The sequence below is a fragment of the Canis lupus genome, chromosome 19 (assembly GCF_048164855.1).
Source record: "Canis lupus baileyi chromosome 19, mCanLup2.hap1, whole genome shotgun sequence".
Taxonomy (NCBI): Eukaryota; Metazoa; Chordata; class Mammalia; order Carnivora; family Canidae; genus Canis; species Canis lupus.
In genome coordinates, this window is record NC_132856.1 from 11,794,938 (window position 1) to 11,808,455 (window position 13,518).

The window sequence follows — 13,518 nt, forward strand, 5'->3', positions numbered from 1 at the left end:
ATATATGTAAATGGTTCCTTATATAGGGCTACAGAAGCTTTAATTTTTATCCTTGTCATTATCTTGATCACTGTTATCTCAATCCTACCCTGAGGATCCAGGAGCAGAGCAAAAGTCCTTGGCAGTATCTCTTTCCAATCCTAAATGAAATTGCTTTTGTTATTTCTCTTGCACTCTTGTTTGTACATTGGAATCATCGGGAAAGGCTCTTACATGATTTCTTTGTGAAACAAATTGTTTCTCCTACATGGCCGGAAGTCAGCCTGGCTTGTCCGTGTGCTATTTTACAGATTGTGTTTGCGTGTCCGGAATGAGAAAGCACTGTGCACTTCATTTTGTTTTTAAGACAAGATTAACATCCATGGTGGTGCTGATGGTAGCTGACACATGTGGCGAGTTAACCAAGTGCCAAGCAGTGTTCTGAGCCCCTTACGTGGATTTTTTTCTTCTAATCCTCCTAACTCTATGTGATATGTAGTAGTATTAGTTTGTTTTCCAGTGGAGGAAATGGAGTATTCAGAATGTTTCTGTAACTTCCCCCAGGATAGCTAGCAGGAGGGGAGCCAGGTCTCACATTCAGTTGTCTGGCTCTACCACTTGAAAATGTGAGAGCACTCACATGTGCTGTGATTAGCTCTTTATCTTATTGGTCTGTTGTTTGAAGGATGGTTAAGGGATAAGAAAGGTGGGAGATATTTTAATTTTCCTCAGTGTGATACTGAAAAGAGATTTCTAGTCTTTGTATACACATTTTCTGGGCAAGACGTTGGTGGATTCTAGAGATAGTAGAAAATTAGTCACAAGTAGATCTACAATGGGCCATTTAAATTCACTTAAATGGATTTTGGGGTCTTTCCCTGAGTGCTAAACACCAGTGTCACCCTCTGTAAACAGACATTCTTTTGTGTTCCTGACACCCAACTTAGTGTGAGTTTATCCATGAGGGTATTTCCTATATTTGAGTGTTTGGGGAATCCCAAGTCTTAATGTTGCTGTCAACATAGCCACCATATTTGTTTGAAAGTATAGATAAATGTGCTATTTTGGTAATCTTTACTTAGGTCCTTAGGTTAAGTTTCACAGAGACATTTGTCTTTGTACTCACTTGCGCCCAGATTGTTCACTGAAACTAGTATTTCTTTATTTTCTCTTCCCTCTAACACTTTGACTATTTTTGATGAGTAACTTACTGAGTCCATGTCTGAGGGTTGTCAGGCCTCTGATTTTAAGGAAACTAACTGCATGGATTTTGGGATACTCTTTTGTTTGTGAGAGCATTTAGTACCTCTGGGTTTATCATTTACATTTCAGATAGAGCTTTACTTGTGAGCTAAGACTTGTTTCTTTTAACAAGCTGAGTTGTTTTCATTGTTCCCTAACTTAAGATTTTATAAAATAAGCTGTAACTAAAAGGGGATAAACAACTAAAAATATTTATTTCAGGAAATAAAAAAGTTAACCAAAGTATTTTATTGGTACATTCTTGGACAATATCACAGAATTGAAAGAATGGAAAGGGGGAAATTTTCAGCAAGGGTGTTTTTCCACTAAATTGGCACATAAGCAGCAAGATTAACGAAAGTACTTATTACAAACAGTAAAAAACATACATGCTTTTTTTTTAAAGTCCTTATCACACTGGTCAGTCATAGGGGGGCATGAACAAAACCTCAAGACATGAAAAATCCATATTCTTTTCTTCAAATAGCTTAATCATTATTAAAATTATTGCAAAATATCCATATACCTTAATTAAAATAACAAAAGAGAACACAAATACAAATATTGAACATAAATTATTAACATGTACTGTAAAATACATTACTGGCATGCATTCCAAAGATCAAGACCTCTATTCAGTTCAGCCAATACTTTCCTTTCATGGGACCTATCCTTATACCAAAGATAGGCAGGGCATACTTTCTCAGCACAGTTTTTGGTCTTTAATTATCTTTTTTGTCTTAAAAAAAATAACATGATTTGCAGTGGTACAATAATCATAATTATACAGTCATTACATTTGTGGTTTTAATTTCCTTTTTTTTTTTTTTTTTTTTAGTCTGCCAAGATCTTTTTAACATTTGAACTGTTTCAAATTTTTTTCCACATATTCTGCTGTCTGAGAGAATAGGGCTCTATGGAAACAAGGCATTCGAAAACAAACAGTGAACCGAGGTACAACATCAGATGGCAAAGTGCAAAAGTCCTCACAAACTGTACAGAAAATTTCAAAACCTTGCAGTCTGGAAGTACATACGTAGAAAGACAAGTCAGCCCCAAAACGTTCACTGTGGCTCTCGATGGTTCATCCTAAAGAGCCTGGGTGGGACTTGAGTCTCAACACTCCCTGTGGTAGGGAAGGTCCGAAATTGCAGCCAAGTTGGCAGTGCTGATGCCAGTGACTTATTAAGCCAAGATAAAGTAAGAATATTTCATAAAGCAGCTGTGTAGGACACTTGGATCCTCTAACGTTGGTCTCCTGGCCGGGGATGCTCCTCCAGTGATGGGCAGCGGGCAGGACCAAAAGAGTCCTATGCCAGGTTGGGTGACAAAATAACTGAGGGTCTTCCTCCTCCTTGGTTCCATGGAATGAAACAGGTTAGATAACCAGGTTATTATAACTGACATACTTCTTTTTTGCAGCAGGGCCTGAAAAAAAAAGCAAAAGAGTCCATTGTAGCAGTGACCTTATTTGTAAAGGTAGAAACGGAATCAGATCTGGGATGATTTGGGGGCAAATCATGAAGTCAAGAGGGAACAGTGCACCACTGAGGAACACACAAATCACTTTGGATTCCTAGGATCCTTTCTAAGGTTTTGTCTACTAATATCTGCAGTGCCCAGCAATTCTCATACCATCTGTACTCTCTATTCTGAGATGTCTCCAACCTCCCTCTTTATGGTTTGCAATGGTTAGCAAATTAATTAGTGGATGCCATGCTTTTTAATTAGCCGACCCTAAGCTTAAAGGGCCTATCCATGCTGCAGTATATTTTGTTGTGTGATCTCTGAGACCTTCTCATAATAAATGGGCTGTTGCTTGGGACGGGTCTGTCCTGGTTCATTGTGATTAATTTCAGATTGACTACAGAGTAGGTCAACCAGAGCACCTTCTTCAGTTAGGATTCACACCATCAAATTACTAGTGATTGACTTGCACGGCATTGTGATCAGTAAGTTGTAAATGGTAATTTGTGGAACTATTTGCATCAAAGTTTGAGGCTCACTTAAATCTTACATACATACCCTGTATTTGTTTTCTTTAAAGATAGAGTAAATTACTTTTCTATTTGGTACAGTGATTCTAGAGCCCAGCTCTACTTATTCATTCATTCATTCATTCATTCATTCATTCATTTAGCAAATATGTGTCAGTTGCCTATCATATGCCACACATGGGGCTAGGCACTGATGAGCAGCCGATGAGCAGATCAGACCCTTTCTTGTCCTCATGATGGAAACAAAGACACCAAGATCCCAAAGTATGACTGATTTATATTATACTCTAGTTCTCAATACCAAGTAATACAATTGCTGTGATGTGACATGTTCTTTATTCATTAAACCTTAGTAGTTTTGCATCAGCTTCTGTTGGACACAAAGTAACTGTCACATAGCATTTACTGACGGCTTATTTTACTCACGTTTTTTTTATGCTAAGTAGTATTGTTCAATTAACATACACAAATAACAAGAATTCTTCCAGACTTCTTGAGTAGGGATTCATATGGGAATTTAGAGGAATGGAAAAGCTACAATAATACTGAGAGAGAGTTTGTATTTGAACTTTGAGTATGTAATGCAGCCAGTATATTACACACACACACACACACACACATTCATGTATAGTATATAAAAAAGCAGATTTCATTTTCTGGATTAAAAATTCAGACACTCCTTCTGGAAATTCTGATTTGAAGACTCAGACTCATTTCTTTATTAAATCACATTGCATTTATTAACTGAAATTAGAGGAGAAAATATAGTTATATGACATTAAGGGTCCTCTGGAAAATCTGGTCATGAGCTGGGTCATGCTGCATCCTCCTTGATAAATACATGGTGTCAATAATGCCCCAGACTTCTAAGAAGGTTCCCATTGTTAACATAGCCTCCACTGATATGTTTGGTTTGAGTATAAAGAGAAAAATATTCTAGGAATGTTTTCTTTACTCTGAAGCCTATTTATAGTGTCATAGCTAGAAAACTCCAGGAGATAGTTGCAAGAAATAATCATAGCCTGCCTTGTCAAATGCCAATGTATTAATTATTCTCAGGACAAAAAAGCGGGGCAGAATCAAAGAAACAACCCAGAGGTTTATAATGACAAAAATATCTGAGTTTACCTCTATTGTGTGATTATTATGTAACTGTTTTCCATATAAGCATAGCTGTCTAGTGGAAAATAAAAAGCAAAACATATTCGAAATTCCTCAAACAGGTTACTTGAAAACACCAATTTCTCTGGAAGAGCCTTCACCCAAAGAATAAGTAAGTTAGAAAATATTGTCCATATATCGTAAAGCTGAGTGTTGGTTTGTATTAAACAATCATTAACATGAGGTTATGTTGTAAAATATTCAAAATGATAATAGTAATAGAAATTAACTAATGGGGACGCCCTAGTGGTTCAGTGGTTGAGTGTCTGCCTTTGGCTCAGGGTGTGATCCTGGGGCCCCAGGATGGAGTCCCACTTCGGGCTCCCTGCATGGAGCTTACTTCTCTCTCTCTGCCTGTGTCTCTGCCTCTCTCTCTCTTTCTGTGTTTCTCATGAATAAATAAATAAAATATTTAAAAAAAAAGAAATTAACTAATGCTTGGCATGGATTATCTTCTTGTGTTTGTAAGCTTTGAGATGAATGCTGTTCATAACCTCCACCTTACATAGGAGGGGTCTGAGTATCAGAGGGACCAACATTCCAAAATGAGGCTAACATTTGAATCTACACAGTTCATTCTCCATACCACAGTAGGAAGACCATGCTGCTTTGGATTCACCTGACCCAGGCTCTGATCCAACTCGATCACTTACTTGAAGTGTGGCCTAGACCAGTCCAATGACATTGAACTTCTCTAAGCCTTTGTGAAATTGGTAGAATAATTGTCACTCTGTGGCCTGTTGATGGCATAAATGTATGAACTATTCCAGTTTTCTCATCTGATAACGTAATGCATAAAGGTATTTTTAAATTAAAAGTTCTATACAAATGATTAGCCTCAATCCATGCTTTCTTGACAGAATATCTGGGGAACATTGCAGCAAAATGGTAATGGAGTTATGCCGGTCCTAGAATGGTGATTTATATGCTTTTCAGAGCAATGCCCAATGTATTAAAATGTTTATTTTTAAAATATTCTAGCCTTATGAGTAAATAAGATAAGTACCAGTGGTGTCTGATAATTCCATTTATTTGAATAGCAATGTAGTTTATGGCCTAGAAAAGAAAATTGCTTAGCTCAAAATAGTTGTGCAGTGAAATACTTTTTAAGGAAATAAACTTATTGTATTTTAAAATAGAATTTTTTCTCTTTAAAGCTACAAGTTTTAAGTAACATTTGAGGTATATGCCATGGTCCCTATAGAATTTTTAAAAGTTACCTACCTACATCAGTAGTTTTCAAAGCAAAGTATCTTGCAGAGTTGATGTTTATAATGAGGCAGTATAATGGATCCTGGTTTTTGGAATGAATTACTTTGCTATTTAAAAATGTTAAGACATTCCATCTTACTCTTGGTGTTTTGTCAAAATCAAACTAGATTTGGCATTAACTTCAATGAACTACTTGTTTTTCTTTAATTTCTCATGAGCCTTTTTGTCTCATGAAAGTTTCATTTCTCAAGTGTGTTCCATGGAACACATATAACCTAGACTATAGAAGTGAAGAAAGAAAGAAAAAAATGATAAAGAAGAAAGAGTCTCATGGATAGTATAAGGAACACTGAATTATGGGAAACATAAATAAATATAAAATTTTGAATGAATAACATTAATAGGGCTCTTTTCTCTATTCCATATTTGTTTTTTAAATAGTAAGGAATCGTGTAGCTCATTGACAATATTCCATATATTTCTGTGAGCTCTTGTTTTTAATAAGAATGTGTATGTAGATATATATACATATCAGTGTATGTATGAAGTGATTCAGATATCCAGAGAAAGTATAGACAATATCTCAGCCTTGAAAATAGAGCATTAATATATTTACCTCTTTGCTTTAGGTGCCCCTCCATCCACTCATAAGAAATAAAACACGGTCAAAGCCTTCCCTACCTCCCCAACCCCACTGCCAGTGCTTTTCTTCTTCCCAACCAAAACTATTAGTCTGATGTGGGTGGAGATGCATTTTTCCCAAAGAGGTTCATGCTGCTACAGCATGTGTAGCTGCCCATAAATATAAAGAGTTTTGCTTTGTGTTTTTTAAATTGTACAAATATATCATTCTGTTTGTATCCATTTGCAACCTGTTTTTCATATAACATTGTGGTTTTAATATTTATGTCGATTTGGTAATCATAGTTACTATATAGTTTCCTGTATGGATATAGCAAGCATTTCTAATTCTTTTTAATTCATGGACTCTACTTACTTTATAATTATTACCAATAGCAAACAATGCTGGAATAAATAGGATCTGAAAAACAATACCATTTATAAAGTTAAATGAGAAAAAGTCTATAAACTAGGATAATTTATTTGCAGTGTATGTAACTGATAGATTGTTATACAAATTTTTTAACATATACAAATTAATAAATAAGATCTATTTTTTTAAATGAACTAAAGATATCAAAAAGTAATTTGTAGATAAAAAAGCACATGAAAACTGCTCAACCTTCTCACTTAGAAAAATACAAATTAAAATAATAATATGGCATTTCATGCCCAGTCATTACAAAAAGAGGTTATTTGCACTGATACCACAAACTAGTAAGGGTGTGAAGAAGTGAGGATTCTTAGACTAGTCTGGTAAGAATGGAAATTGGTGTAATTGCATGAGACAATCATCTGGAAGTACCTAGAAAAACAGAGGATATACACAGCATTAACTCAGGAATTTTATTTCTACATATATATCTGATTCATGTTTTCACATGTGCACCTGGATATGTGTGGGGCTTCTTAAAGCCATTAATATAATGTTGTGTTTTGTGATTCTTTAAGAGAGAATTCTCAAGGGCTTAGCATATAAAACAAATGAGAAAAGTGGGTCAAGTGTAAGATATTAAGGAACGATATGAACACTTGCTCCATGTGAGAGCATAATTATCCGTAGGGTGTTAGCTTAATTTAGTCATATATTTCATTTTTTATTTTATTTTATTTATTTATTTATTTATTTATTTATTTATTTATTTTTAAAGATTATTTATTTATTCATGATAGACATAGAGAGAGAGAGAGAGAGAGAGACAGAGAGACAGAGGCAGAGACACAGGAGGAGGGAGAAGCAGACTCCATGCCGGGAGCCCGGCGTGGGACTGGATCCCAGGTCCCAGGATCGCACCCTGGGCCAAAGGCAGGCGCCAAACTGCTGAGCCACCCAGGGATCCCCCATATATTTCATTTCTTAAAGAGGAGCTGTACTTCTGTGTTGTTAGGTAAAATTTCACTTTTTATTCATTTGAAATCTCTTTCAAAATTCATTTTTAATTTATTGAGCACATATTATGTCTTGGGCTCTATTCCAGGCATTATAAATGCCTGTTTTTTAGTACCAAGTTCAAAATCATATTAAAACCTTGAGGAAGTCAAAGGAAAGTAACTAGGGGATAGATTGAGTCTCTGGGCAGCCACTTTGTGACTCTGTGATGCTATCTATACTCTTTTCGAAATTTATTTGATTGCCTAGCCCTCTCCCCATACCTTTTAGTGGTTCTTTGCACTATACAAGAACATACTTTTGGAAATACTTTCGGTTATTTCTTAAATGTTGGTCCTGCCTATTACTTCTATCCCTTGTAAAGCTTACAAACTCTGGAATACTGGTTTATTGCCTGATGAACGTGGCACAAATTGACTTTTCTATGAACCTATTCTAAATGACATCTGTGCCTTCCCTGCCATTTGCTTCCCTGTCAACCACAATTCACAGTTATTTAGTTAAAAAATACTTTAAATGGGAGTGATTCTTCATATTATAGTTCACTGTTACTAAAAGAAAATACTTTTAGTAATTAGTTCTGTGGTCATCGGCCTGATTTCCTGCCTGTTGGTTTCATCAGTAAATGGCCTTAGCCCCATCACTTAATAGCAAATGAGTATATGTTACCTTCAATTGTTAATTTCCACTCAGAATTTCAAAGAAGCTAGCAAACTTACTATACTTTATTGAAAAATCATTTTCTAATGATTTTCCCTAAATCTTTTTTTTAATTGATTGTCATCTATAAGTAGCACATTACTCATCCAAAAAGATGGAAAACCTCAGAATGGAGAATATGATTGCCAAAAAAAGAAAAGAAAAATGAGGCATTGTCAGTTGTGCAAGTTGAACTCTGATCTAAGAAAATATGAGACTTTTATACATCTTTTCTGTCCCACCCCCAGTTCTGTTGCAACAATTTACCAGAAGTATGTTGAAGTATTTGTCTTTATGTTAGTTAGCAGGACTTCTTGACACAAAGGGCTTGGTGGGGGTCAAAGTACAATCAGCTAAATATGTCAGGGTTCCACATCACCAGTAATTCTAATCTAGTCACCAAAGATCCAAAAATATGAATTTCTGTCCATATAGCCAACCATCCATCTAACAAAATATTATTAGCACCTGTTAAATAACAGTCACTTTAATGTGTGGTAATCTTGCAAACAGGGCTTGGAAGTTTGCAAGATGTTTGTTCTCATTCATTGTAAATTTGGATTATTTGACAATTTGATTATTTAGAGAGGGCTTCCATGTGCCATCAGAAGGGCTAGGAATTTCCTTTTTTTTTTTTTTCCTATGTAACATGATTGGCATAAGGCAGGAGATCATAGGTCAGACTCACACTGGGAGGAATCCCCACAGCAAATTGGCACCTTCACCAATGTGAAGGAATGAGGGAAGCCTTTCAATGGATGATGGGGCATTGAAGCTGCTGGAACCAGTCTACCCTATTTACAGGCAATAGTACCCCAGTTCAAGAAAACAGAGAAGCAGCATCCTAGAAATCCTTAGAAAAAATGTGCAAAGTATTTGCCCCATTTTCATCAGGGACAAAGATGATTCAGGTATAGTCCCTTTTGTTAAGGAATTGTTTCATGGTTGGGGAAATGATTCCAGTGCCTGTGATAAGTGCTTGAAGGTATTTGACAAAAGCTAATTAGATGGGGGTGTTTTGCACTAAGCCCAAGAATGTTTCTTGGGCTTAGATGGGGGTGTTTTGCACTAAGCCCAAGAATGTTTAGATAGGGGTGTTTTGCACTAAGCCCAAGAATGTCTTAGATGGGGGTGTTTTGCACTAAGCCCAAGAATGTTTCTCAGTGAAATGGGCACTTCATCTGGATGATGAATGTGAGAATATAGGAAGGATGCAGGTAATCTAAAAGTGTACCATGTTCCTATTGAGATACATGGAGAGGGGAATCAGAAAGTTCTAGAACTGAAGGCTGACAGAGTAGAAGGGTCCAGATAATTAAATAAATATGCATGCTCCCATACTAAATTCAACATACTTGAAATAGTAATGAACAACACATAGTCCTTAGGGTTATTTAGCTTCCTAATGGAGTCTCTTGTCAAAGGCCTTGAATGCCAAGGTAAGGCAATGGTAGTTGAGAAGCCATGGAGAGGCCATCAGTGATTTTGAAGCAGAATATTCAACTTGTAGTTCCCACCCTACAATGTTAATTAGCTTTTTCCTAGACTTCTTACCTCCTACTCCTTGTTCTCTTTATAGTTTTCAAAGTCACTTGATTCAGGGAGCCTTTCCTGACCTCCTCCAGACTAGTTAGGTGTCCCTGCTCTATTCTCTTGTGGCTTCTCTACTTTTCCTTTGGCATACTTAGCACAGCCAGGGTGGATCACATATTGCTCATTGCTCCTGAGTGTTTCAGATATTAGGGGTGCAGGTGTAAGAATGGAAGAGACCCTTATTTTTCCTAGCGCTTAGTGTGTAATACAAAGTCAGTTCTCAATACTTACTGAATGAATCACAGTAGAGGGGCTTCTGCTCTCTGAAGTCATTGTCAGATCCTGGAGTGTTGTAGGAGAGGAGGAAAGCCCCCTCCCCACCCGGAATATAGGGGAACTTCATTGGCTTTGCCAACCTTTTTTTTCCCCCTCAGTGTCCACTTGGTACTATTGTACACAAAGCTAACAATTGCTGTAACTCTTTAGATTTCATTTGTAATTTTTAAATCACAACATTCTTTTTTCCCCTTTTAGCATCCACAGAGGCCCAAAACAGCCTGGCTAAAATTGAGAAATCAATTTTCAATTCTGCCATGAAAATAGTCAATGAACATTCTAGTATTTCTTTAAAAAAATCTAATTTGTTTTTAAGATGTAAAGCATCAAGCAGAGGTTTACATGGTTCTTAGAAGATATATTGGAAGCAAATAGACTAAGTCTCTGTGAGGAAACATCTTTAATCTTGGCCAACTTAAAATCTGGGTGCTTTGATTGAGGCTGTATATGTTTTGCCCTAGAAACAAAAAGGATGCACTAAATTACTGCATCAAAGATTTCTATGTTTTCTTGTTATGCACTTTGCCTGGTTATTGAAAAGCTTTTGTGTATTTTGCAATTTCATCCTATTACAGATGCGAGCATTCTGGAGCATATTATAGATGCAGTGCAATGGTGCATCCAAGAATGAAGCTGTGCATGAAAGCCTGTCTTAAGGATAATGTTACAAATAAGGCAGTAGTGACAAAATAGTAGCAGAGTAGTACTTAGTATTCCTGGATGAAGAGCTCTAGCTAAAATCTGGGCCTTGCTATTTTGAGGTAGGAAATTCACCGTCCATTCATTCATTTCTATTTTCTTTATTCCACTATCACTAAGAGCTTACAGTGTGCTAATAGTAGTTTAGTTAAAAATCAGTGGTACAGAGGTAGGGAAAAATAGTCTCTTTGAACAACTCCTGGCTTGGTGCAATTCAACACATATTTATTGACCACCTACTATGTGTCAATCACTGTTATAGGCAGGAAAATTTAGCCATATTACAGAGTATTATAGCCCCTGATTGTATGGTGCTTACATCCTGTTGGGGAGAAAGGTCACTTTTTTAAAAGGTAAAATCAGCCAATTCTCCTTATTCGTTGTTATATTCTATAGAGTTGCCATAAACACTGAGTTAGTAAATACTGAACCATTGTTCCTAGGGAGAATACAGGGTTAGGTTCCTAAAGACTCTGAGCACATTTTATCAACCAATCAAGGCATAACCTTGATTTATGTTTGTTTCTGTTTGAAGATGCCTTATTTAACATATATTGTTGATTGGTTATAATTGAACTCATGGCCAACAGATTATAACGCATGCCTGAACAAAGTTTAAAATACATGCATTCTGAACTCAAGAACACTAGGCATCACTTCAGCACTAAGTTTGGGGACTGTTTTAAAAAGCAAAATCACTGACAAAAACGCAAAAATGAAAAACTTAGATATTAAACAGATTGCAAATTCACCCTTCAAACTCAAACTCAAACAAGGCAGAGCATCACCTTGTTCAGCCTTAGCTGAGATTGTGTGTATCGAATGACTCAAATATTTCCCTATTCTGCATATATATCTATCTGCAAATGACTACAAAAGTACAAGTAACAGTTTTGGAGTTACACATCAATTTCAGCAAGTAAAGGAGTTTGTAAATAGGGAAACCATGAGTAATGAGATTCAACTCTAAGCTGATGTCGGACAATCCAAAACACTATGAAAAAAAGTTAACTAAGGGGCTAGACAGGGATTAGGCTGAGGTTGCTGTCCTAGGAAAGGTGACAGTTAAGGTTCAGAGAGGAGGCCATTTGAGCAGAGGTTTGTAGATGAGAGAAAAACTATGAAAATTCTTGGATCATAGAGTGAACAGCAGGTGTAAAGCCCTGAGGTTGGCATCTGAAAAGCCAGGATGGATGGAATAAAGAGAGTGAGCAGAAATTGTGGTATGCATGAATTCCAGAGTGGCTAAATGTGCCATAATAAACTCAGGGAAGGTTTCAAAGTGGAAGGAGTATGGAACTATATCTTGAGCAGTAATTGTGGACATTTCTTTGCCAGGGGACCCAGGAGTCAAGGGTACAGGTATTGAGGAAGATTCCACGTGAAGGACATGATATTGGCAAAGGCATATTTTGTGGAAAACCTGAGGGTTTGGACAAGAGAAGGGCAAAAAGTGGAGTGTTTAAGGAGGACAGGGTTCATGAAGAGAATTTCATCTTTGAGTAATCTCAGATTGGCAAGGACATTTTATGTTATGTATAGGGTTCTGGTTATGAAGAAGAACTGAAAAAATCATCAATATTTGAAAGGAGAGAATGTTCCAACAGCAACTTGAAAGATGAACTGGAAATGGAGGAGAGGTGGGTAGTAAGTGCAGGCAGAGAGATCAGCATGAAGTGATTAGGATTGTGACTGTGGTAACTGGAATTCCAAAACAGTACTGCAGTGGGGTTCTGGATGAGGAAGCATTTCATAGTACCAGCAATGCCCATGCTAACATTTTGTTCTCTTAGGCATGAGAGCATGGGAAAGAGCCTTTGGGGCCATTGTCATAGGGAAGTGTCTTGAAACCAGAGCTGTGTTGTTTGTTTGATTGACTGATTGATATTTAATTTGGGGGGGTTGGTGGTGTATGTGACATGGCAGTTAAGTGTTACTAAGTGCAGTTAGGTGCTTTTTAATGTAACTCTAGGTCTTAGAGAATCCAAGAGGCTCAAGGAGAGGAAACCAGAGAAGACTTTGCCAAGACAAAGAAAAGGGATGAAGGAAACCTTAGCTTTCCTTTCCTTCTTGGAATCCAACTCATCTTAACCTGGCAAGAAAAAGACAGAGCCTGAGAACTGAAGCTCTGTCCAGGAATAAAGATGCAGTTTCCCATAGGCTGTATATTTTGGGATACTGGCTTTGTAAGATGGAAGGATTGGAATCCACTACAGGTAACAGAAGTTAGCCCAAACTTCAGTTTGAAGCAAATGTGAAGCAGATGTCTGCCAAGTGTAAAACACTGGTTGCTGGGGACCTCAAAGAGGTCTCAGTCTAATAGAACCAGATTCCCTTGTGGCTAAATTGGGTATTGATTGTAAAGCTTGATTGAGTATATAATAGGTTTTATACATCAGCTTCCACTATGTATGATACTGACCAGCTCACACTCAGATCTGAACCTATTATGTCAGTTTCAACATCAGAACTTTGTGATGATGGAAAGTTCCTTTTTTATTATTATAAAGTTTGCATATTAATTTGCTCCTTTATTTAACAATAGTAACTTTTTTATGACCAAAGACACTAATAATAAACAATAGTGAATTTCAAGGTACTTTATCTTTCTTTTTTTGTTTTTGTTTTTAAATATTTTAAAATAGACAG

At 36.7% G+C, this 13,518-nt stretch overlaps 1 protein-coding gene across 4 annotated transcripts in view; it reads right to left on the bottom strand.

Moving 5' to 3' along the window:
• Window positions 1-1,417: 1,417 nt before the first annotated feature.
• GRM7 (glutamate metabotropic receptor 7) overlaps window positions 1,418-13,518 on the bottom strand; it is an 849,841-nt gene continuing 837,740 nt past the window's right edge. For all 4 annotated transcript variants that reach the window (XR_012012515.1, XM_072788071.1, XM_072788070.1 and 1 more), the window contains one exon: window positions 1,418-2,649. Coding sequence is in view for 1 of the 4 variants with exons in the window: in XM_072788071.1 (XP_072644172.1) it covers window positions 2,600-2,649 (50 nt within the window). In the remaining 3 variants the exon portion in view is untranslated. The remainder of the gene's footprint in view (window positions 2,650-13,518) is intronic.